Source organism: Abrus precatorius, unplaced genomic scaffold, assembly GCF_003935025.1.
Source record: "Abrus precatorius isolate BTA unplaced genomic scaffold, Abrus_2018 Scaffold8, whole genome shotgun sequence".
Classification (NCBI taxonomy): domain Eukaryota; kingdom Viridiplantae; phylum Streptophyta; class Magnoliopsida; order Fabales; family Fabaceae; genus Abrus; species Abrus precatorius.
Window position 1 is genome coordinate 20766646 of NW_020874428.1, and position 25688 is coordinate 20792333.

At 35.1% G+C, this 25688-nt stretch overlaps 2 protein-coding genes across 2 annotated transcripts; one reads left to right on the plus strand and one right to left on the minus strand.

Annotated features, from left to right (window-relative positions):
* Positions 1-414: 414 nt before the first annotated feature.
* LOC113874422 (mitogen-activated protein kinase kinase kinase 17-like) lies at positions 415-1958 on the plus strand. Its single transcript, XM_027512644.1, has one exon. It carries the CDS (start codon positions 459-461, stop codon positions 1956-1958), a length of 1500 nt encoding a protein of 499 aa, XP_027368445.1. The 5' UTR covers positions 415-458.
* A 10398-nt stretch (positions 1959-12356) lies between these two features.
* LOC113848553 (clathrin heavy chain 1-like) lies at positions 12357-24896 on the minus strand. Its single transcript, XM_027478163.1, has 30 exons — positions 24712-24896; positions 24296-24500; positions 23949-24037; positions 23583-23661; positions 23286-23413; positions 22314-22412; positions 22105-22213; positions 21502-21581; positions 21185-21412; positions 21023-21088; positions 20327-20443; positions 19963-20160; positions 19103-19219; positions 18892-18951; positions 18557-18643; positions 17965-18048; positions 17733-17867; positions 17585-17647; positions 17402-17506; positions 17186-17298; positions 16832-17084; positions 16576-16712; positions 16223-16501; positions 15130-16132; positions 14408-14893; positions 14111-14281; positions 13805-13990; positions 13459-13581; positions 13256-13366; positions 12357-12965 (listed from the first exon to the last, which is right to left on the minus strand). The coding sequence occupies exons 1-30, from the start codon at positions 24751-24753 to the stop codon at positions 12804-12806; spliced, it is 5115 nt and encodes a 1704-aa protein (XP_027333964.1). The 5' UTR covers positions 24754-24896; the 3' UTR covers positions 12357-12803.
* Positions 24897-25688: the final 792 nt, after the last annotated feature.

A 25688-nucleotide genomic window follows, 5' to 3' on the forward strand; every position in this document is an offset into this window, starting at 1 on the left:
GAAAATAACCGTTTAGTTTAATTAAATTATAGATTACACCTATTTGATTGGAATGAACCGAGTTGAATATAGTTTTGGGGCATAAAAATGTTACAGTGACAAGAGAAAGCTGAATGATCAAGTGATATGGATAAGGATTGAAATCCCACCCCGTAAGAAAAAAACAGTGTCGAGTACCTCATTCCCGCAATCCTTCGTTTACGTCAAAAACATTGCCACTAACTATATGGGATCTCCATCTCAACGTCGCCACCGCTTTTCTTAATTATCCACTTTCACAAATGCCACGCTGTACCATAAAAGCAATTTTTTTTATATAAAAAAAAATAGAAAACACGAAACACCGAATGTTATGACAAACACGCACCACGTTTATATATATACCCCATTAGGGCCCTCAAGAAAGCCACACACAAATGTCAATTACACAGAGCGCAATTTGAAGTTTAAACTTTGCAATGGCTTCGTGGGTTAGAGGCAAGTGCATCGGTAAGGGCGCGTTTGGCATCGTAAACATAGCGGTTTCTAAAAAAGACGGTCGCGTTTTCGCGGTGAAGTCCGTGGATCGCAAAACGGGGCTCACGGTTCAGCTCGACGCGTTGGAGAACGAGATTCGGATACTTCAGCGCGTGTCTTCGCCTCACGTGGTGGCGTTTCTAGGCGCCGACGTCACGTGCGAGGAGGGCGCAACGTCGTCGTTCCGGAATCTTCACTTGGAGTACATGCCAGGTGGCACCGTCGCTGACCTGGACCATGCTGACGTGGACGAACGATTGGTTAGACGCTACGCTTGGTGTCTCGTGAGCGCCCTGCGACACGTTCACGCGCGCGGTTTCGTGCACTGCGACGTTAAAGGGAGGAACGTGCTCGTCGCCGGCGACCGCTCCGTTGCCAAGCTCGCTGACTTCGGCGCCGCGGTCGATTTCTCCGGCGAGGCCTCTCCGCGCGGAAGCCCGATGTGGATGGCGCCGGAGGTAATTCGCCGGGAGTATCAGGGACCGGAATCCGACGTGTGGTCGCTTGGATGCACGGTGATCGAGATGGTTACCGGAAAACCGGCGTGGGAGGATCGCGGCGTCGACACGCTGAGTCGAATCGGCTACTCGAACGAGTTACCGGAGTTTCCGAGCGTGTTATCGGAGGTAGGTCGTGATTTTCTCGAGAAGTGTCTAAGAAGGGAACCGAATAAACGGTGGAGCTGTGATCAGCTGCTGCAGCATCCATTTTTACTTCCCTACAACTACTCTGTGGAATCGTCGCCTCGGTGCGTTTTGGACTGGGTTGACTCGGAGTTCGCGGAGTCAGATAACGAGTGTGAGCAAGAAGAAGAAAAGATGATACCGAATTCGAAACTGAACAGTGAAGAAGATTCGGTAAATAACAGGATATGTAAATTAGCGACGGGGTCAAGGGTAAATTGGGAAACACAGGGTTGGGTAGTGGTGAGGGCAATTGCGTCCCACGCGGAACCAACAACCGCAGGAGCGTGTGATGGTGTAAATTCGGACGACGGAGAAAGGGTAAATGGCGAATTTCGCGTTGTAGTGAGGGTAGAAGAGGCAATGGAGGTAGGGACTAGTTTGGAATATTGGAATTGGGGAAAATATGAAATAATTAGAAATGACACGGTAAATCGGGAAATGTGGAAGTTTGGTGGGAGGGAGAGGTTGGTGTGGCGGCGTGAGTGTGATGAGTGTAACCGCAACCGCAAGAGTTTCACAGCTGGAAGGGGTTGTCGGTATAGTTTTGGGTGGGAAAAGTTGGGTAGGATAATAGGAATATTCAGCATTTACAGCTTGTGTTGTAAAATTTTTTATGTCATGTTTCTTATTCTTAATATATTATGCTTTTCTATTACTTATGTTGTTTACCTTTTACTGCATGTGATTACTGAAAAGGGGCCTCTGTGTCAACGGCAAAATAATATTAAGAAGATAACAATAATAATAAAGAATTAATTGAAAAGGTGTTCGCATTTGAGAGCCACAAGACATGGTGGAGTGAATAAAGTAATCTAACTAGCATTGAGATCCCATGGCCTCATAGTTGGAACCCTGGGTATGGGACAATAAATTGGGGTAGATTGTAGAATAAACTGATTGATTGGGTGGTGTGAAATGAGAAATGGTGTACAGTTGGACACATGATGCCTCCCTTTAGTTTTGTGTCAATAATATGGAAGATCTGGGTACGGAAATCAAGATAAATAAATGAAAATAAAACATGTTCAGCAAAGGGAAATACAATGAAATTAGATTATTATATGCATACTCCTCTATTCCACTCATCTCGATTGATATTCTAAGCTTTCCCAGTAACTTTTATTCTGTATAATTTACTAAGCAAAACATATCGAAAGTGACTTTGTACTGACATTTTTAACTATTGTTTGTTCCAGTAGTATTTTTCTTGGACTAGTTTAAGCTGTGATGAAAAAAAGTTTAGTTTGAGCAGTGGCTTGCTTTGTGTGGCTGCGCGATAAAAAGGCTAGTCCAATGAAAAGGAAATACGCATTTCATAAGGTATTTGGGTTTTATCCTTTATTATTAAAATTGAATCAACTATTTATTAAATTTTTATTATATATCATCATAAGTACATTAAAAATCGAAACTAAATTTGGGATTTGTCCCAGACGGCATGGTCCGTGACAGGGTGCGAAAGTTTGTCTCAAATAATTGATGCTATGATGATGAGTTCACCCTTTGGACAGCTGCAATGCCTCAAACTTTACATGTATGTGATCAGGATTCTTTAAGACTACTATTTCTCGCTTATTCATTAAGTTAATGAATACTTTTCTATATTTTGAACATTAGAAATCACATTTATGTAATTAGTTTTGTAAAATATTTTTATGTTCACAAAATTAACTCAACATGTTTTGTTATTACTTAAGGTGATGCTTCAACGAGATTTTTAGTATTCTTTACAACACTTATAACATGTTAAATTTTGTAAATTATAGTATTTTTACGCAATAATGATATAAAACGTACTTTTAAATTATACTATTTTTACAATGTCCTTATTCTTTGTCAATAATTAAACAATAATTTTAATATATAAAATTTATTTAAAAAATTATCTCTTAATAGTTTTTTTTTCATTGACACAACAAAAAAATAAAGTACACAACAAAAAGTTTGTTTTGGACAACATTATTTCTTTTTATCATATTTTAACGCTAAAGAAACATTTTCAGGGGCCAAAGATTAATCATTTAGTCCCTCAAGATTATATATTTAGAACACTTTAATCTTTAAATTATTTTTCTTCATTAAACACATGATCAATTCCTAAAATAAATAATCGTGCATCAACCTAATCCTTGACAAATAATTGATAGCCCAAATCGATCCATATAATTACTATTTCAAACATACGAAAAGACTAAAGTATTGCACATTATACTGTTTTAAATAACTATATGATCATTTTTAAAGATCAAAATATCTCCTACATGGCTATATTTTTTTTATTTTTTAGGGGAAATTTTAACATTTTCTCTAATAATAAATAACACAAGTGATCAAGAACACATAAGCATAAAAATATAATTAATTACCAGAAAAAATGTGAATTACATGACACCAATAGAAAAATTTATAACACAAAGATGAGATGACTAAAACTAAAATTCTGAAAGGATAAATAATTTCTCTATAACTAAATATCAATCAGATGCTAATTAAGTTATCATCAGATCAAGATGAAATAATGTATAATGGACATTTACCTTTTAATAAACATACCACTCTTTTTGTATATTCTTAAGGACATGGGACATTAAAACTTCATTTAAAAACTCAAAGGATAAGCAAACCTTAGTTTAAGAAAAGGAGTGCGTTAGCTACTAATAATTAGTACCAGTAGGAATTTACCTCATTAAAGAGTACGGTCCTGTTAACGTGTTGAAAATATATTTAAGACTTCGATCGAGTTGACGCATAGATTTTTTAGCCTTAAGTTGCTTGATTTGCCTTATTTTTGTCGCTAATTGCGACATATTTCTTAGCTGCTGATTAATCAATTTCTTTCTAATCGAATATTCTAATCCGCCTACAACCATTTGGACTAGTTCATATTCTGGAACTTGCGTAAAACATCTCAATCTCATTTGTCGAAATTTACTTAGATAATCATCAATGGATTCATTATGCATCCTTTTTAAATTGACTAAATCCATTAAGCTAACTTTTGTTTCACCACGAAAGAACTGTTCATGAAATCTTCTTTCTAGTTGATTCCAATTATGAATTGAATTTGGGGGCAAAGTTGTGAACCAAGTAAAGGCTATATGTTCAATAGTGGATTCACCGGACTCTCCGGCAAATTTTGAGAATTTTGGGACTTTCCAGCCTCGAGGCAATTCAGCCTGCAAAATTGTCTCAGAAAATGCTGAGACAAAATAGGGTCTATTTGCATACCCTACGTCGAACCCATGTTGGTTCAACACTTGTTCGACAACATTGACAATATTTTGAGGATTCAGGTTGTTTAGATATTGAATTTGATGCCCCCTACATGATTTTGCCTAATTTGCTCGAGTATTTCATCAACATTCTGATTTCAAGCAATAATAAAGGGTTGATTTACTTGGAAATCACCCTCATTTTGTCTCAGAGAGTTTTGGTCAAAATTTCGACCAATTTGCTCAACTGGAGCATTTTGATTTCGAGCAAAAATTGGGGGTTGGTCTACTTGGCAATTTCCCTCATTTTTTCTTGGAAGGTTTGGGCCATAATTCCTACCATTTTGCTCGAAAATTTGACCATTTCGATCAAAATTTGTGGCATCTTAATTAGGCATTTGGGCAACATTTTGCCCTTACCTCGTGGGGACTTGAGGCGCTCCAAAGACGTCAGTAATTCGACGCATCTGTTCAGCCAAAACTTAATAGCTGTTGTTAGTAGTTTCCACTATGGGATTCAACACAGTGGTCATCTGCTGGGTCAGCATATTAACCATCTCGTGATTACTTTCATCCATTTGTTGCCTCATAGAATGTAAGGCAACATTTGAAAACGAGCTAGCAGGAAGTGATTCCCCACTCGAAGCTCCAAACGAAAATTGCACTCTTGGTATTCCACCAATTGTACCCATTCTCGGTGGAATGGTATGGACCACAGCCATTTCTGATGGAATGGTGTGACTTTGGGATGACACGGTTGTTACCACAGGGTTGGAGTAGGTTTGTACTCCAAAGATGGGCGACATACACACAATAGGCAGGCCGAATGGCTGATCACCCAACCTTGGCCTTGGGCTAGGATTTATGTTGGGATTGGTTGGTATAGTGGCCATAAATTGGCTAACTACGGGGGATGACAGCGTAGGTAACGCCGTCGTTGGTGTGGGTTGTGCGGCAGTAGTAACACTGCCACTTACATTTTCTGGGTTTGTAGTACTCCCATCATTCCTAGAATTATCATTCCCAGAACTAGAATCACTATTTCTTCCTCTATTAGCCATAATACAACGTCCGCTACGTAATATCATGCAACAAAATAATCAATCATTCAAAAACACACTAAATATAGTCCCACTTGGCGTGCTAATTTGTTTACGGTGAAAAATGACAGTTTTCTAAACAAATAATCCAAAGATCAATCTGGGGACTGGATTAGGTCACCTTTGGGTTCTTTTAAGTGTGTTGTTAACGTAACAGTAAAATGGACGTCGCAAATTAAACAATTTAGCAAGAGTAGTGAATATGAAACGTGTAAAACTGAATCACAACGTAAAATTTTTTTACAGAAAAGTACGAAATAGGAAACAAATCGCAGAAACAAAATAAGCAACAAGCTAGAATTAAAATGCAGAAAGGTAAATGTGCAGAAATGTAAAGGTGCATGAATATGAACGTATAACTCCTCTCAACAGCGAACAACGGCCACCGTGAGTCTCCTTGTAATTGGTGTCTGGCGCGGTGCAGGGTTTCAACGTTTCAGAGAATTTAGGTGCGGTGTCAGGGTGCAAAAAGTCATCCGTTGTAAAATGATGCTTTGGAGTATTTATAGGCAGGAAGACCACCACCGTTCTTCTCCTTTCGCGGGCACTTCTTAATAACTACCTTCAACTGTTAATACCCATTATCCACGATTGCTTGTGATCGTGCTGTTGGTTGGGGCTTCTTTCGTAACCGCTAGTGCCCATGATCTCCTTTGCCTAGTGGTAAATGTTGATGACTACTGGTAACCGCTTTTGGATTGTGCGATGACTTGACCTATCAAGACTTTTATTTTTCTATTTTTTGAGTATTTTTGGGAGAAATCTAAGAGGCTCATTTAGTGTTATGGCCTTAAAATAATTTCTTCTTGACTTCTCTTTTCAACTAATTCTGGGGTTTTGAGAGCTTATCTTGGTCTCGTGGACTTAGAATATTTTCTTTATTTATTCCTGTTTTTTGAGTAATTCTGGGGGAATCTGGAGCTCAACCTGTGAACTTAGAATATTTTTTGACCACTTCTTGTTTTTTGAGCAGTTTTTGGTGTCAGGGACTTGAAAACTTCTCAAAACTCCTCGAAAAGGCCATCAGTTTTGTGGACTTGGAATATTTTCTTGTCAGACCTATTTTTTGAGTAGTTTTGAGTGTTAGTGACTTGAAAATTTTTCAAAACTCCTCGAAAAAGCCTTCAGTTTTGTGGACTTAGAATATTTTCTTATTAATCCTATTTTTCAAGCAGTTTTAGAAGAAAATCAACGAGGTAACAAAAACCTCTAAAATAGCTCGAAATGTATCCTTTTGATATGAGACAGAAAGATTTTGGATAACTTTCCAATGTTTCTCAAGTTCAGACCTAGTTTTAGGTTCCTTCCAGATTTTCAACATTTTATCGAAATGTAACTTCCTTCAACATGATTTTTTAATTTAGAAAATTTTTCTTACTCCAAACAGAAATAAAATTTAATAATTTTGAGAAAAACTTATTAAAATTGGAAATGCGAGGAAAAAAAAAAGACTTTAGTGTAACATGTCTTATTTTATTTGCGTTTATGTATCCTCTGGGTAAATGTGCTTTGTGTGAAACATTATATTTATAACCCATGTTGCCTTGACAAAGAAGAGAGTCAAGAGACTGAAAACCTTGATCATACAAACTACCAAAACTAGCTACATCCATTATCATAATCTTTTCAGGTCATTCGGAAGCAAAACCTAGAAAATCATTTTCACAAGCACTCGCACCACCCCTATTCACCTCTGTTGGCGGTAACAATAATGCTTCTCACAGACGATTCTTTCATTCAAAGCCCTCTCTTTGCACCTCCACCTAGACCTACTTCTATTGCACTTCCTGAACTCTCCTTCGCCTAGTTTACTCCATTCACAAACCACCCATTTACAATAATTTGCTTAGACATATGGTTTCATCGCTTAAGCCAAAAAAATATAAAAATTGCTTGAACAAGTGTTTATGGTGAATTTTAGCAAGTAAACAAATAAATTTAAAAACAATCTAAAATTAAATTTTAGGGTTGTTTAAGTATGTTTTTAACGTGATTATTAACTTAATGTCATAAGAAAGACAACAATTAAAACAAAATAGGTAGAAGAAGATGGATTACCAAAGAACAGTAAAGAAAAAAAATAAAGATTTATAGAAAAAATAATGAGAATTAAATTGAATTGCAGAATATAATTGTATAACTTCAATGATCAACACAGAAAACCGTTGATCTCTTGGTTGTCGAGTCTAGCTAATTTAAAACTATGACATGCAGAGATTTTGAATACACATATTTGTATGTAAAATTTGTAACCTCGTAAATTATGGAATAAAATCCTATTTATAATAATCATATAATAATTCCTTAAAACACGTTATCTCATGTAACTGCTGTCTAAAAAGTGTTTTCTTCTAACCTTCCTTTGCATATTATCCACGATTGAGAATTGCTTCAAATGCATTTTAATTTTTCAATATAAATTTATGATCTTTTGAATCACCTTTGTTGTATGAACTTAGATTATTTTATACCAAGAATACTTCAACTTTTTTGAAATAAATTAACTTTGGATAAATCATAAAATAGCATGTCAAAACACTCTTTTTTGACACATTTTCTTATAATGTTACCCTTTCAACTAAAAGTTAAGTTCTTTGACCATTCTCTTGAAAACTTGTCGAGACATTTTTTTTAAACTAAAAATTTGTATTATTTGATTCTCCCTTATTTCTAAAAATTTTTCAAAAAAATAGAATCTTATATTCATAAATTTTAGTCAAAATATGTATCTAAATTATATAAGAGTAACAACTTTTCAAGAAGTATAGAATATTTTTCTTATATTTTTTGAGCAAAATAGGTCAAATATCTTTTAATCACACAAGGGTCTTCGTTAAAACATAGCGCTGTTATAACTAAAAAAAATTCTTTTTTTCTCAAACAGGATAAAAATCGCTTAAATAATAATAAAAAAAAAAACTGCACGTCCATATCATGAGCAAATTCACGGAAAAAGATCCGTATTCCAAATTTTCATCAATAAATTATTATTTTGTTTAACCACTGTTTACGGTGAAAAATGATAATTGTAAACAAATAATCCAAAGATCGATCTGGGGACTGGATTTAGGTCCTCTTTGGGTTCTTTTAAGTGTGTTCTTAACGTGATGCTCAAATTAACGGCGGAAAAGAGTATTAAGCAAGAATAGTGAATAATAAATGGGCAGAATTGAATCAAACGTAGATGCTTTTACAAAAATGTAGTAAACAGGAAACAAACAGTGTACAAAGGTATAAGCAACAAGCACTAAAATTAAAATGCAAAAAGGTAAATGCGGGAATGTAAAGGTGCTGGAATGTAAACGTACGACTCCTCACAACGGCGAACAGCGGCCACCGTGGGTCTCCTTGTAGCTGGTGTCTGGCGCGGTGCAGGGTTTCAACGTCTCAGAGAGTTTAGGTGCGGTGTCTGGGTGCAAAAAGTCGTCCCCTGTGAAATGGTGCTTTGGAGTATTTATAGACATGAAGATCACCACCGTTTTCCTCCTTTTGCGGATACTTCTTAGTAACTGCCTTCAACTGTTGATACTCACTATCCACGATTACTTGTGATCGTGTTGTTCGTTGGGACTTCTTTCGTAACCGCTATCGTCCATGATTTCCTTTGCGTAGTGGTGAATATTGATAACTACTGGTAACCGCTTTTGGATTTTTCAAGACTCCTATCTTTCGAGTATTTCTGAGAGAAACTTAGGAGACTCCTTTAATGTTATGGCCTTAGAATAGTTTCTTCTTGACTTCTCTTTTCGAGCCATTCTGGAATTTTGAGAGCCTGTCTTTGGTCTTGTGGACTTGGAACATTTTCTTTGCTCATTTCTGTTTTTCGAGCAATTCTGGAGGGGCTCTGGAGCTCGACCAAGTTTGTGGACTTAGAATATTTTCTGACCTCTTCTTATTTTTCGAGCAATTTTGGAGGAAATCTGGAGCTCAGCTAGGTTTGTGGACTTAGAATATTTTCTGACCACGTCCTGTTTTTCGAGCAGTTTTGGGTATCAGGTACTTGGAAACTCCTCGAAAACTCCTCGAAAAGCCATCAGTCTTTGTGGACTTAGAATATTTTCTTGTTAGTCCTGTTTTTCGAGCAGTTTTGGGTGTCAGGGACTTGAAAACTCCTCGAAAACTCCTCGAAAAGCCATCAGTCTTTGTGGACTTAGAATATTTTCTTGTTAGTCCTGTTTTTCGAGCAGTTTTGGGTGTCAGGGACTTGCAAACTCCTCAAAAACTCCTCGAAAAGCCATCAGTTTTGTAGTCTCGGAATATTTTCTTGTCTTTCAAGCAGTTTAGAGAAAAATCAACAATGTGACAAAAATATCCTAAAATAGCTCGAAATGTGTCTCTTTTAATTAAAACTAAAGATCTTAAATAATCTTCCAATATTCTCTTATGTTCAAGCTTATCTTTGGCTCCTTCTTGACCCCCGAAACTTGTTGAAATGTAGTTTCCTTCGAGATGATTTTCAACTTAGAAAATTTTTCATTATCCCAAACAACCACAAATCACAAAAGGCAGGAAAATTAAATCTCTGAATACGTTTTAAGATCGTTTTCTGGACATTACTGCTTCATAAGTACGTTCAAGGCATTAAAAATAACTATGCCATCATGCCAATAACATCGAAGAAAAATAATTTATTTTTTTGTAATCTTGAAATTAATTAAATACAATACGTGGTTACTTTCGTAATATTTCAAAAACAGTAACAAAATCAATATAAGATAATTTATATAGGTCAAGAATATTTAACTGTTAATAATAACAAATAAAATAAGAGAGATTACTATTTATCTGAGTTTATCTACCCACCACTCAACTGATCAAGCATTGTGTTGATAGCTCATTAGCTTGTTATAAAAATACTAATAAACAACACAAGTGGGGAAAAGAAATGGATAAAAAAATGTAATTGAAACAATATCGAAGTTGTATATTATATAAGGTAACAATAGGAGTATTACATATAACTAGAGCCAAACGAAATTCCAATTAAATACAAGCTTTCCTAAAATACAAAATTCTTGATAAATTAAACTCAATTTCAAATAAAGATCATACAATAAATATTTCTAACATGAATCAGGTTCCTTTTTTATTTTCTTGTATATCATTTTAAAGACATATCCAACGCGTTAAGAAAATTACCATAAAAGACGCAGCAATTTAAGAACCACACAACATCAATGAAAATGAAAGATTGGAATCTTTTTTTGAGTGGGAGAGACATATTGGGACTAATATGTTCTAATTGCGGCTTATAACACGCAAAAGAGAAGTGGTGTAAGGTATAAGAAAATTAGTAGTACATGGAACTTGCAATATGGTGTTTTTTCATTGATGAATTTACCATCAATTGGGCAAAGCACATGTTAGGCGACAAGGTCACAAAGAAGCACGCTTCATGTTACTACCGCCGTCAATACGCTTTTTGCTTTGAGCCAACAATTGCATATGGCTAATGGATATGGAAATCCAATTAGTGAGTTGAATGCTGAGTGAAAAGAAAAGGGAAATATTAGACACCATAACAGAGAGAAAAGAAAGAAAAGAAAGGAACGTTGACAGCATAGAATGATATATAAAATTGGATTATTATGTTTGGACCTTAGCACCTACAAGTTCCGAGATATTTTAGCCATTGATTAAGGTCAGTGCTACTTACTAACCCATCACCTCAAGTGGCAATCTTATCCACATGTAGCAGAAAGTTACATGAACATAAATCATCACTAACATCAAATAGAATGCAAGTGTAAAGTGAAAATGAGTGTTACCATTGTCTTTATAAAATGAGTATGCGTTAGGTTAATTATTTTGTATGTAGAAAAAGCTTATAATCAAAATGCAACGGAGATTGGTTTTGGCTGAAAAGTTATTTTGATAAAATATTTTCCTAACGTGTTTAAGGACATATATAAATTTTTATTGGAAATGATAGAGTTTGTAAAATAATGTAACAGAATGGAATGAAAAAAAAATTGTATTTTAACCCAAAAATAATTGAGATGATTGGATTAGTGATGTAGAGTTTGAAGAAATTTACATGAAGCTTTATGCTTAAACCTTATTAACACCATTGTATTGAAAAAATCGATGTGATGAGTAAATTCAATCATCTGAGAAAATGAATGTTTTGAATATCAATACTAGTTTGTCCTCCTTTAAACAAATAATTGAAACACTCGAGAGGAAAAAATCCCGAAGACTATGGAAGAACTCGTAATGGTACATTGGTTCGTAAAACGTAACCGTGATGTATCGTTCAACATAAAAATATTGATGGCGATGTCAATCAAAATAGCATGATTCTCAAGACTGTTTTAATACTTTGATTGCGTGAATAATCCATCATGGGTTTTGGGTTGCCATTACGAGAAAGTCCACTCTTGGTAAAACGTGAACTTGTCAATTAAAGCAAGCTAATCGGACTTCAATGACCTGTTCACCTTTGAAACATTTCAACTGGTATTGTAATCAAATTGAATTCGTTTATTTGGGCAAATATAATTTATCTGTCGAAAAATATCTTAAAAATTCAAAATATAGTATCTAGAGAAATTGTCATCCTATATATATATATATGTTTGAGAGATAGGCTTACACAGCAATATAACAAATAGAGAAAAAATTTGAAGAATTATTATATGTAAAACAAACATTTTCCTTGTCAAATCAGAAACAGGATTCAAAACTTGAACTATATTTTTATTTTATGTCAAAAACTGATACTTGTTTTCGATAGACTTTTCACGAAATACAAATTTCAATTGCCCAACCAAAAACAGATATTCAGAACACATTAACATAATGATAAGCAACAAATGTTAAATAAAATAAACCAAATTTACAAGTGAAAGGCGAAAGGGAATCTAACCTTCATAGAGACCATTTTGAATAATTGATGACAGTTTATATACCAAATTAAACGAACAAAATTGGTGTGAAATCCTAATTAGAATACACTTACATGATTACACAACTAAGAAAACAATTGAATGTGTAAAAGAATCATCTATACATGCCGCAACCAAACTAAGACCTCGAAGATACAATCATCTCTATCACATGATTGATTAAACAACCCAATCTATTCAGCGATAGACTAAAGAAATAATAACCTAAAAACTTTCAATGAAAAAAAGCGGTAGTCAACAGAAGGCTATAAGACAGATGCTTGATGTGGTAAATTTGTTAACCCTTTAGAACCTATCTTCAATGCATATGTGGATTCTATCCAATCTGTCTAGCTTCTCTGCAAAATTTATGGCAAAATTCTCTCATCTTGAATCAAGAGATTAGTAGGAGCCGCCACTCATTGGAGGCATGCCAAAAGGAGGCATTGGGGGCATCCCCATACCACCCATTGGAGGTGGTGGTTGTGGAGCAAACCCTCCTCCACCCATTCCCGGCATTGGTGGTGCAGGCAAAGCTAATGGCAACAATTGGGCATACATATTCTGGAGATAATTGAAAATATTGCGTTACTTTAGTAGTCAAATGTAACATAAAATCTGTACAAAAAAAAAATTAGAAAAAACGGCAACCTCAACTCAGAACTTAAGCAAACAAACGTAACAAGTTTCTATTCACAAAGAATGCATTTATTATATCGAGAATATAAACGTTTAATCAATATCATCTAACTTACTATTTTTATATGCTTAAAATCAGTTGAGGCTGAGGATATGAAAACCATAAAAAATTATTATCAGACTTATGGAAAGTAATAGATAAAAAAAAAAAAGACCTGCTGAGCAATAATTTCCTTCTCCTCCTTCTCTTTAGTTTTCTCCTCAATTTGGGCTTCAATTTTGTCCTTGATAAGCTCATCCACCTTACTAGTATACTCTCGAATAAACTAGGAGGAAAAGATACGAAATGATTAACAAAAAGGAAGAAAATTCATCCATTCATATGTTTAACAAAAAGAAACCCCAGTGAAAATTATACCTGTAAAAGGTAAGGGAAAGAGAAATCAATCATATTGTTCATCCAAGCTAGCTCAAGAGCAACATCTGGCCGTATTACTTCATAACAGACAAAGAGACAAGATGCAAAACACTCTTTCTTCCCCTGGAAATAAACAATAAAATATGAATATAATTCCTGTGTTAAAAACTAAGACCAAAGGACAGAAGCATGCATGAAAAAGAAAATAATAGAGGCGTAGAAGGAATGAATATCTGAAAGCTATTTAACTTGAAGCAGGCATCAAACTATGAAATGCAACCTGGAAAGGATCGAATATATGAATACCAGGTTTCAATATTTCAAGAAAGGGAATAAGAAAATATACCTGCTCAACAAAGTAAACAAGTAAATCCTCTGAGAGTTCACGGTCACCAGATTGAGAGCAAGTTTCCATACAGTCCTTGTAAAGATTGTCCTTCTTTGACAAGGCAATGGACTGTTTCCATCTTCCAGCCTTCTTATAAATATAAGCAGCAACACGCCTCATTTCAAGAAGCTCATGCTTCTCAATCTGCTCATATATATTGTTAAAGTCAATCAATAATTGGTCAAAATTGGAAGTTTTCCAGTAAGATTCAGATTTCAATATTAGCAATTTATCCAAATAAGACAAGAGAAAGGCAAGATTCACCTTCTGTGCAAGACCTATCTGATCGAAGTTATCATGCAGATCTATTGATTCACGAAGTCTATCATAGTCTTCCTCCTCAACATAAATTTCATTCAAAGCTTCATTAACAGCAGACACATTGTTGCTTTGAACTGCAACCATGTACGGCTTAACCAATCGGATGTGGCCTGCCTAAAATCCAGAATAAATCGAGCAACAAATAAGATCATTGTAAAAAAGTATTTACAAGCATTATTTATCTCACCAAATTAGATCAAAACTGCAGGCAATAGAAAATAAAGTATGGGACATACAGACCTTCCGCATTATATCTACAACACGGGTATGATCCAGACGAAGGGCAAGCACATTCAGAAGATCATTTATAATGTCAGGATGTTCTTGCACGTAGAAATGAACTGCCTTATAGTAGAGCTCCACACTTGCAACCTTAACTATAACATCTTTGAATTGCATGTGGTCCCAAGCTTCTGGAGAGTGATTCATGACAGTGGTTGCAGCATTATCAAACTCATCGTATTGGATGTATAGGTATGTAAGTTCCTTCCAGTGCTGCTGCTCATCGCAGGCTCGAATCAGCTTGGGAATGTTAAGCCGAGTTGAGAACAACTTAATGTGTTCCATTAACTTCTCAGGACGATATCGTGCATAAAGGACTCCCAACTCGGTAAAGATACCCATATGGGCACGCTCCAGTCCTAGTCCACTCTCCATAAGAGATATGAGTTCATTAAAGCATCCCCTGTTCTGATAATATTCACTAACCTCTTCCAAATCATCCACCTTCATAGCAATAAAGAGCAGTTAGTAGTCAAACAACAGAAAATAACAGTAATAGACGGTTTATCTGCCTCTTGTAGCCAATGTTCTACACTTCCTAAATTTCATAACACACCTCATTAAATTGCACGTAAAGATTTAGAGTGAGAGATAAATCTTTATATTGGAAATTGGAGTTAGGTGGTGGAACTGAATAATCAAGATAAAAGGGGAAAAAAAATGCTAGAAAAGAGTGCCACCTGAATAATGACATTGAGACCACAAATCTGAGCTAGACGGAATTCCTCAGCATCCACACATGCAAAACAAACTTCCTTCCATGTTTTTGAACTGTTTGCTTTCCTAGCAGCATCAACAGCACCTTGGAATTGTTTAAGCTTCACCAGTGTCACTGCTAACTTAGCCCAGTTAGAAATAAAAGCAAATATAATTTTTGCAGCCTCATAGAGAGCCTCATCAAACAAACGGTCTCCAACATTTGGTAAGTTAGCAACATTTGGCATCAATATAAGCTCTTCAATTTCTCCAAGCCGATCAATCTTTGCATATGCATAAATGAGCTCACTGTCCACCTTAGGCTCCTTGGTCTTCTGCCTAACCATGAGAAGGTACTTTACTAGGTCATGGTATACTTCTGCATCTTCAGCAGCCTTTATAACCTCTAAGAAGTGAGTGGAATCATCAGCACGGATGAATGACTCAATTGCATCACTAACTAAGCCTTCTCTTAGTTGCGCCTTAGCTACTTGGCTCCATACAGCATCTTCTTCAACACGGAATGCAAACTCCACAGCTCGATCAATGGTCCGAAGGTTATCTAGCAGGACATTGACAGCCTGAACATTCAAATTAAATTTCTTGAAAATAGCAAAAGCTTCCTCATATAGCTGTGCTTCTACTGCCACCTCCCCAACAGCAGGGCCATCAAAGTTGTCCAACCTATTTATGTAATCCATGACCCTTGAAGGATCTGCCTTGATTGCAGTAAGGATCAGCAAATTTTGCAGGTTAAAGTTTCCACTGAAAGCAGAATTTTGTAAAACAATTTTTTCAAGAAGCTCAATCAACTCATGGGGAAGATCAGCAGTCATAAAAGCTTTCACTGCAGCAGAAACTTGCTCAGGACTCTGGCTTTCAGGCAAAGCAGTTGACACCACTTGATCAATTAACTGCCTTCTGTACTCATTCTCAGGATCAAGAACTTTTTCCCAGAGGTCTGCATCCATACGTTCCACCACATATCTGATACAAATATCAAGAAATAACATGAGTATCCCAGACTAACATCATGAAATACAATGGCATCTTCCTAATGTGGGACAGTATACACACCTGGCTTGTAATTTGAACAAAGAATTTTTATTGGTAACATTAACAAGCTCATCATCACATTGACCCCTTCGGTAAGCTACAACAGCAAGTGTAGGATCCCGTTTCTCACAATATTTACCAACAACACGAGAATCATAATATGGGTTGGTTGTAAGAAAATGCTCAGGATTGTTATTGCTGTCAATGATAATTTTACCCAGAGCATTATGAACATGTACATCCTGGCTTCCCTCACTTACAAGATGCTCTAAGAACTGAGTAAGCAAGCGGAGACGATTCCTGCACATGGAAAGTGAAATGAGAAAAACCAATATAATAATTTGGAGGTGCAAGGTAGAAAAAGAAGTACACACCTCTTCTCACATTCTTCAACTAAAGGCTCAACTGGAAGAAGAGAACGAACTGAAAGAATAAGACCTTTAATGAAATCTTCAGGACATTCATCATCTAACAATTGTCCCACAACTAGAGGAGCATTTCCTGGATTGACCTAAAACCAAGAAGTATAATGTAAGGAATTCATGTTTAAGATCAGCACAGAAAGATTTAAAATACACTGCTATAGCGAGAATAACAAAACTGAAATGCCACCCCTCACAACAAATTTACCTTTTGAACATATCCTTCAATGTAACGAAGCATATTGTTGGTATAGAGATAATGGGTGAGATCCGGAACAAAACCAAAACGGTCACACACATTAATCAATGGTCGTGCATCTGGAAGCTTAGCCTCCATTAGAAAGTTCTTCGTCTTCTCAGCATCATAAAAGTTTGATTCTCGAGTAACACGCTCTACCTCCTTAAGTTGTCCAGTTTTAGCAGCTGCTTCAATGTACTTGAAGTGAATATCAGGATCCTCACTGTACAAGACAGAATAAAAACCAAAGTTATAAAATAAAATAAAAAACTAAAATAGTCTAGAGAACTGATGTCATGTACATTGTCCATTAAAAAAAAATACCTAGAGCTCAAATATGCACCCAAGAAAAAGTATAGTCCTTCATAGGACTTGAATTGTTCAAAGAGTTTAATGCATGCATCAATACCCAGCTGCTCACAATATTCCTTAGCAGTCTGCAAATCATGCACTAGTAAGATTCTTCTATAGTAATTATAAAAGCCCAAACAAAATTGATTTTTTTTTATGGAAACGTTATATCAAGCCATGATACAATACCTGCACAATTATTTGAAGATTGCCCCGAAGGTTGACCAGTAGAAGATCTTTCATGCACTCCAGAGCCCATTCTTGGGAAAGGGTTCCAAAGAACTCAACTAGAGCCTGAAAACCATTTTATGATAAGAAAAATTGGAACAATTTTTTGATAGATCCAGTCACATGAGCACTTGAAATCCAGACCTGTGGTTCAATGGCATGTGTATTCACAATAACACGTTTGATGTCAGGCAACTCAGTATAATGCTGCACAAGAGACAGATGAGAAGGTTCAAGTATTTATTCTGACAAGAAATTACAGTCAGCCATCAGAATTGAAGAAGCCAAGAACCTGAAGAGCCCGTATGAAAAGCCCGGCCTTTTCACTAAGCTGTGCAATCCGTGGGCGATCATAATGGCTAAACATGCCATTGGCCAATATGGCATCAGCAACATTTGGAAAGGTCACAAGGTTAATTTCCAGTACCTAGAAATAATAAATATAAAATATTTTCAAAAAATTAAGACTGGGAACAACACCATTTAGTACACGGATAGAGTTAAAGCACAGAAAATAAAAGAACCTTTGTTTGAAGATATCCATGTTCAGGTAGGTTTGGCTTCAGCACATCCAATAAAAAGGCAGTTGCCTCACGGATTAAATTCCTCTACAAAGTGATAGAAGACAAATATAAACAAAAATAAGGGTCATCATTTCCAACACATAAATAACAAACAAAAGGGAATAATTGGTTCTTATTTTAACAAATAGTCCTCAGTTCAAAATATTGAAGGAAAAATGAACCAATATCTAAGCCCAAGTTAGATAGTAATCCAAAAACATTAACAAAGCATGATTTAAGAAAGAGAAGGCCTGGTTTAATATAGATTCTCTCATTTCGTTTTTCAACTAAGCAGAAGATGAAGTTCAACTAATTCTCAAAAGCATGTTTCATGCTCCCACTTAAAGCATGACATTAATGGTTTTTTAAAATCAGTAAAGCATATCACAACACAAGTAATCAAGTAATGCTGGTTCTATAAACAGTAACGAATGCTGCAACAGAGAGAAAAGAAATTGTGAACATGAAACTTCAATTGTCTAAATTGTGGATCAAATTACAAATGATAGGAGAGCACAACATCATTAAAGCAAAAGGATAAAGCTAAATAAACCTGAAGAAAGAGGTCTGTTATTGTGTTGTAGTCAACAGGGCAACCCCCTTCCATTTGAGACATCATCAGAGCAAAATTTACAGCACCCTACAATGAAATAAGTTCTGAATAAACAAATAGAAAAAAGTGAACTAGCAAGATAATAGATATTTTATAAAGGTAGACATCATAAGCAATATTGAACAATTTCCATTTGGATGCATTTAATATCATTCATGAGTGCTATTATTTTATGTACTTCACAGTGTGATCAGAACAGAAACAAGTGTACCACAAAAGTATTTCATAAAAGGTAATAATCATTTTAATTTTTTGTTCTGAAAGAAACAACTAACCTGGGCATCTGCCCGCAATATTGTTTGCAGAAGGAACAAGTAATCAGGGGTGTATCCAACCTTCAGCAAATAAACGGAGAAAAATACATCAACATTTACTATAAAACAAAAAATAGTTAGACTACGTAACAAGACAAATATATAACATATAACTCATAGTACCACTATATACACAATTTTATAAAACCTTATAAAATAATCTTTTCATTACCTGCTTTGAGTATATCAGAATCTTGTCAAATTCCCTCCTCTCAGCAAATGCTGCAACAACTTTTGGTGTGGCTCTGGCCTTGATATAGATTTTCAATGCAAGGTCATTATCCACTGTCTGCATTATATGCATGTCTAGTAAGATTAGAAAGACAAAAAAAAAAGGGAAAAATAAAGCAAACTGAACAGAGATTGAGTTCCCTCCAAGGAATTGAAAACTGCAGTAAACAAAATTGTATGCTCTGCATGCAAGCATGTGCTTGAGTGCATTTATATAAATGGAAATCCAAACAGCAAAACCAATATCCAAGGAAGAGGAAGGGGGAAAAATAGGCTCCTGAATGACTAAACAGCTTAAGAAGTACTTATTTCATGGGAATAGTTAAATAAAAACTACTGTCATAACTGCAGTCCAACTAATAAAAGATGAATAGAGTTTGATCATTTTTTAAGGTTAAATTAGTCAAAACTTATTACACAATTTAGCTTACAAAAATAAGTGAAGACAGATTGCAGGGGTGTTTTAAAAGTCATTCTGATAAGCTCATTCAAACAGATCCTAGAGTTCAAACTTAGTATTAGTAGCCTCAAAGTAAACCAGGTCCGCTGAAAGATCAAGGAGACTGTTGTAGTTTATGTTACATGATAGTTTGTCTCCATTCAATTATGAAAAGAACATCTGCATTTTTTTATTTCATAATGATTAGTTTTAAATTTATACGAATGGTGACAAGTGATCAGAATTTTCAATGTGCAAAGGAAACATAGATCACAGGAAACAGCTTAAGTTTTCACCCTCTAACCCTAAAATAAATAAATATGCTAGACTAAGAAAGAATTAATTTAAATTTTTATCAGAACCTTCACAAGGTCACCAAGCTCCTCACTGCATTCAAGTTTGTCCTCTGCTAGCCAATTTTCCAAAAGATTCTTCTTGTTCTGATTTACCACAAGCCGTGACAGTTCCAATGACTCAAAAGCATTGAGTTTTCCCCTGGTTAACAGAGTGCCAAAGTACTGCAACAATGGTGGTGTTTGTCCAGCTTGCACAGGTACACTCTGAAAAAATTTAACAAAATAAATCAAGAACTAGATGAAAAAAACTTATAAAACTCCCATATAGTGAGCCACAATAAATAAAAACCAGACAACTGAAAGAAAACACTTAACAGGAACAAGAAGCTTTAACAGGAACAACTGAAAAACACTCATTACAAAAGTATACCTGAAATTTAGCAACAGTGTCAGGAGTTCGAAGAATTCCTTGTGGAGATTCTGCAGCAAGCTCTGCAGCTTCCTTATACTTGGTCTGAGCAAATAATTCTTGAAACCGCTTAACAACCTGAGAAAAAAGGCAGAAATTTGACAATCACCAAGGGTAAATTATAAAAACAATAGAAAAAAGAAAAAAAGCATGCTTCCCAGTTCCCTCTGATCAAATCAACTAGGAAGCAAATAAAGACGGTAAAGATAAATTATATGCTAAGGCAATTAAAATTTTCTCAGTTCAAATAAAAAACATGGTTCCATTGCACTTCACCAACATTCTGCTCCTCAGCACGTGCTTTTGACCAAGATTCCCCCAAGTAACTTGAACATAAAAGCTGTAAAGTCACCTTTCTAGTGCTCAATATAAAAAAAGAAACTGTGCACACAAGTATGTACCCAAAAAAAAAATATATTGTTTATAATTCTCTAGCAATTTATGCTAGTCAGTTGCTAACAATTGTCCTAGATCACACTCCCAGAATGCTTTGCAGACAACTGCAATGGCAAGAAGTATACACTGAAAACAGAAAATATTCTAGTAAAACATTCATGCCACTCAATACAGTCAGCCAGTCTCAAAAGTCAATATGAACATGTAAAGTTTCACAACATTGATAACAGCACAAAATCAACTAAATGTAACTCATATTACCAATTCTTCTGCACCAGGGAGGTTTCCTCTTTTAGCAAGATTAACAGCAAGTTCCAAATTGTTTAGCTGGAAATTTTTTTAAAGAAACATTTAGATGTAGGCCCAAAGAAATCATTTCCATGATTCAGCTTATCAAGAAACATGCAACAATGCAGATATTACCTGGCCACTAACAAATGGAACAATGCCTGCCTCATTTACAGTAGCAAGCAACACCTGGCCACGTCTATTGATAGCATAAAACCCCCCCACTGATGATGCATCGCTGGTCAAAAATATAGGATCGGGACTGATTCGGTTTCTATAAATAGCAGTTGCTGTCTCCACATCATAGACAAATAAAAGCCCAAGCTTTGTGATAACATATATCAATCCATATTTATTTGAAATCTGCATGATAAAACATATCAACTAAATATTTTATAAATGTCAACCAAGAATCAAGAATATCAATTGATTATAGAGATTTGTAGTTAAACCTGCATCGACACAGGAAAGTCATCAGCAAAGTCTGGAGGGAAGAACAGATCCGCCTGTTTCTTGGTAAATGATGTTTTTCCTGATAACAAAAACAACAGAATACACCCAGATGGTATCAAGAAGTATGAGTTGCCAAGGAAAATAATCATTTACTTTAGCATGTCCTAGATAGAATAAAAAAATGTTACACTTATTTAAAGCATCAACAGAGAAGGATAAACCAACTATAAACTAAGCATAAATTGAGGAGCAAAACTCAGAATCCATGTGAAGTAGTAGTAAACATAAAATACTACTAAAAGACACTACAATCATACCTTATGTGACAGTTTGTTATAAAGTATTTTTAGTTTTCACTTCATTTGAAAGGGTAGTTAACTATGTATAATATTGATGATAATTTTAAATTCCATCCACTTCATGTCTGATGATCTCATTTTTTGTTAATTAGTGGTATTAATATTCAAAACAGCATATCTACTTGGAAGAAACTGTTAGAAGACTTCATAGGTTTATATTTATCAGCAATCATACCAATACATAGGCATGTACCAGTTGGCTAGTAATCGATAGTCTATACAATGATCTAGCCATGCATATACCTGGCTGGGCACCAAGTTCAATGACATGCATCTTTGATGTAACCTGTCCAGCATTCATACTTTTTGATGCAAAACAAATTAAGGTAGAATCTTTATCGTTCCCGGCAACCTACACATCACATAGAGCATCAAACAGCATTGAATTAGCAGCAAAACTAAAAGCTACATTCAATATCCATGTAAACAAATCACAGAGGAGACAAAATTACTCTAAATGTGGCAAATGAGGCAGCATGTGCTTCAAGAGCCTGGCTACGCTGCTGATCCACAGAGAAGAGTTGCATGTTTCCTTTTACTAGTTGTGGTCTCTACAATAAACAAAATGCAATAAAATTACTCTAACAATCAATAATCTGATAAGGTTTGATGTTCAAAATCTGAAACACCTAAAAGGATGACTTTTAGTCTTAAAAATATTTGCAATCATCAATTGTAAGAGAAAAGTAGATAATTCATTAATTTAGTATAAGAAAACGATTTTATTAAGAAGGTGCAGGAACTAGTTTAAGAAGGATAACAATTCCTCTTAAGCAAGAAAGATAAAGAAAAAGAAAAATTCATTAGCTTAAAATGAAAGAGTATTCCTAACCTTTTGCAATCAGTACACAGCAAAGAAAACCTTTAAAATGTTAAAAATGGAAAAAAAAAATATAAGCACAGTAGAGACTAAATACAAATTTGAAAAACAATACCAAAATAAAAAAGTCAGGAAAACATATATATGAATGAATAACTAGAGAAAGGTCAAGTACAATTTTTTCATAAGAAAAACGTAGATATTTTAATTTGACATGTATATATTATCTTAATATTGTGTGTATAAAACCTTAAACAGATAATCCATAAACTTGTCTTACAACATGAATGTTAACTCAGGTGCATAGACAGGTAATACATGAAGTATAAGCTCAATCATAGAGTTTCATCAGCATGTATTCATAAATAAGCTTGTGATCTATAACACATTTTAGCAAAAGATCAGACAGGAACTGCCTATTTACATTACCAACACAGTTACAACATATAAAGAGATGATATCAGAAAGTGTCAGCAATCCTTAAAATGGCCAAAATAAAACATAAGACAGTCAAAATTTGAAGCCCATTAGCAAACCCATATGAGGAATTGCTAAGGCTACAAAAGCAATGCCTTAAAGTCACTAACAGAAAGAAATCACATACCTCCGGTGAACCAGGAGCAATTCCAATCAAAACCAACCACTTTTCATTAGGATCACAACGATAGTTGATAATTTGGTTATTTGCCAGATTAGCTGTTCGGTCAAACATCTTCACTGGCCCACTATCACCTAAGATAACAAAAATGGTAAAATATTAAATTCACAAACATAAAAGTTCTGTGGCATGAACTTAGAGTATAAGACCTTCAGAACCTTCAATTGTCAAATTCAGATAGACTTCCAGAAGAGAACAGGCAATAGAACAAATGTTTAGTGCTGAAAAATAAAAAAACCTAACCTTCAATTGACCAATGATACACAGACGTCTGCGTGACAATTCCTATTGTCTTTGTTGTTATCCACTTCCAAAAGACAACCTAAAGGAAATGGAACATCAAACGCCAGATAATAAATAATCACATATACAATCAAACACATTATCAAGCAATAATTTATTTATTTTTTACAGGGAAAATCTAAGGTTTTAAATTGCAGACCGCATCACATGATGTGGCCGCAACATCTAGGTCATGGTGGCTGCTACAACCGCATCAAGCTGTGATTGCATACCACATTGACTGCAATTGGCCCACCTTAACCCACAATGCAAAACTGCAATTTAAAACATTGACAGACCTAAACCGCTTATAAATTTGCATTGCACCTGCTCTGTCATCTGGTGCGATTTCATTTTTGCTTTCATTTCAATGTTAAACACCTGCAAATGATCCTGAGTGGTCCCTGGAACTTGGGCTGCATATGGAACCCCACATTCGTGAGACAAAGAAAACCCATACATACACATGCAGCAGTTATTCAAATCATTCACAAACACAATAACATGAACCCCAATACTCATTCACCATGACAAAAATGCGTACAGTATGCACACAATTTATGGATGCAGACACTACTACACAATCATTTTGGTTCTTCCCATCCCATGACCACAAAAACATACATAAGATGCAATTGGGAGCTACTGACACAAATCAAAGCCTACAATGTTACCTTTAAGAGCAAGAATTCTAGAATTGGGATTCATCAAAGCAGAATCAGCAGTTATGGGCCGCCTCAAAGGCTGCATTGGCATGCTCATGTCAATGATAACAACACTGTTCTGAGGTGCCGTTTCCCTGACACATATATACTTATCCGATTCCATTGTCACATGAGTAAATGTAATGAATTGCTGGTTGATTCCAACGCTTCCCAGCTGCAGAAAAACACCAAATCTCAAATTAAAAAAAAAAAAACGGAAATTTCATAATTGGGTCATTGTAACGGAATGGTGGTAATGCAGTGTAGCATTGGGATCTGAAGAAGGGAACAACAAAAAACATTTTCTGAAAACAAAAGATTTTTGAAATTTGGTATGGAAATAGGAAATTGAGATGAGGGTAGGAATGGGAAACATAGACACTAACCGTTAATGCCTCTTTCATGGTGATGGGGGCGTTTGCAGCCATGGCGCATGAACCAGAGCTTCAGAGAGAGAGAGAGAGAGAGAGAGAGGGATTTGATTGAAAGAGAATGCTGAAGTTCTGAGGAACAACCTGGTTACGCTGCGAATGCGAGATCTGATGCAGTGAAGCCCAAGAGCAGGAGAAAGCGAGAGAGAGAAGAAGGAAAAGAGTGTGGAATCAACAGAACAGAAGAAACTTAGGAGGGTATACTGGGAATTTCAAATAAAATCAAATCCAGCCTGTTAAAAAAGCTTGGGCCTTGAAATTTCTGATCTTTGGGCTAATCTTTTATGGGTATCGAATGCATATAAGAAAGACAAAACTGCGATACTTGAGACCAAAACTTAAAAGTGAAGTGTTTAAGGACATGTACAATTATAAGGATAAAATATATTTTTATCTCCATAAATATGATTACATTTAATTATAATAATCTAAAATATTTTTTTTGGTTTTATTTATCATATATTTAAAATATTTAAAAATAGTCATTATTATTACTTACCGATAATATTGTATGCATTAAGTATATTACATCACATATGATTTTATAATAGTTTTAAACTCAATATAACTAAATTCACGCACATCACTGTTAAGTGATGATTGATAAATCAATATTTACATATTTTAAGTGCTATGTGCTTGACTTATTTGGATTGGATTTGATGTTTAATTATGGTAATTAGACTACATTTTATATTATTATCTTATTGAATTCTTAGGTAAAGTTATGCTTAAGTTTATAATTTTGACACTCATGACCTCTTCTCCTTATTCAAGTTGAAGTTGAAAAAAGAGATTTATGCATTTAAACAAACCTTTTTATAAGCTCTATTTAGTAAAATTAACTGAAAAATTATAATTTATAGTTAATAAGTTGGCTTAAAACTTTTAATTTATAAACGAAAACTTATAAATTTTTTAAGTAGCCGATT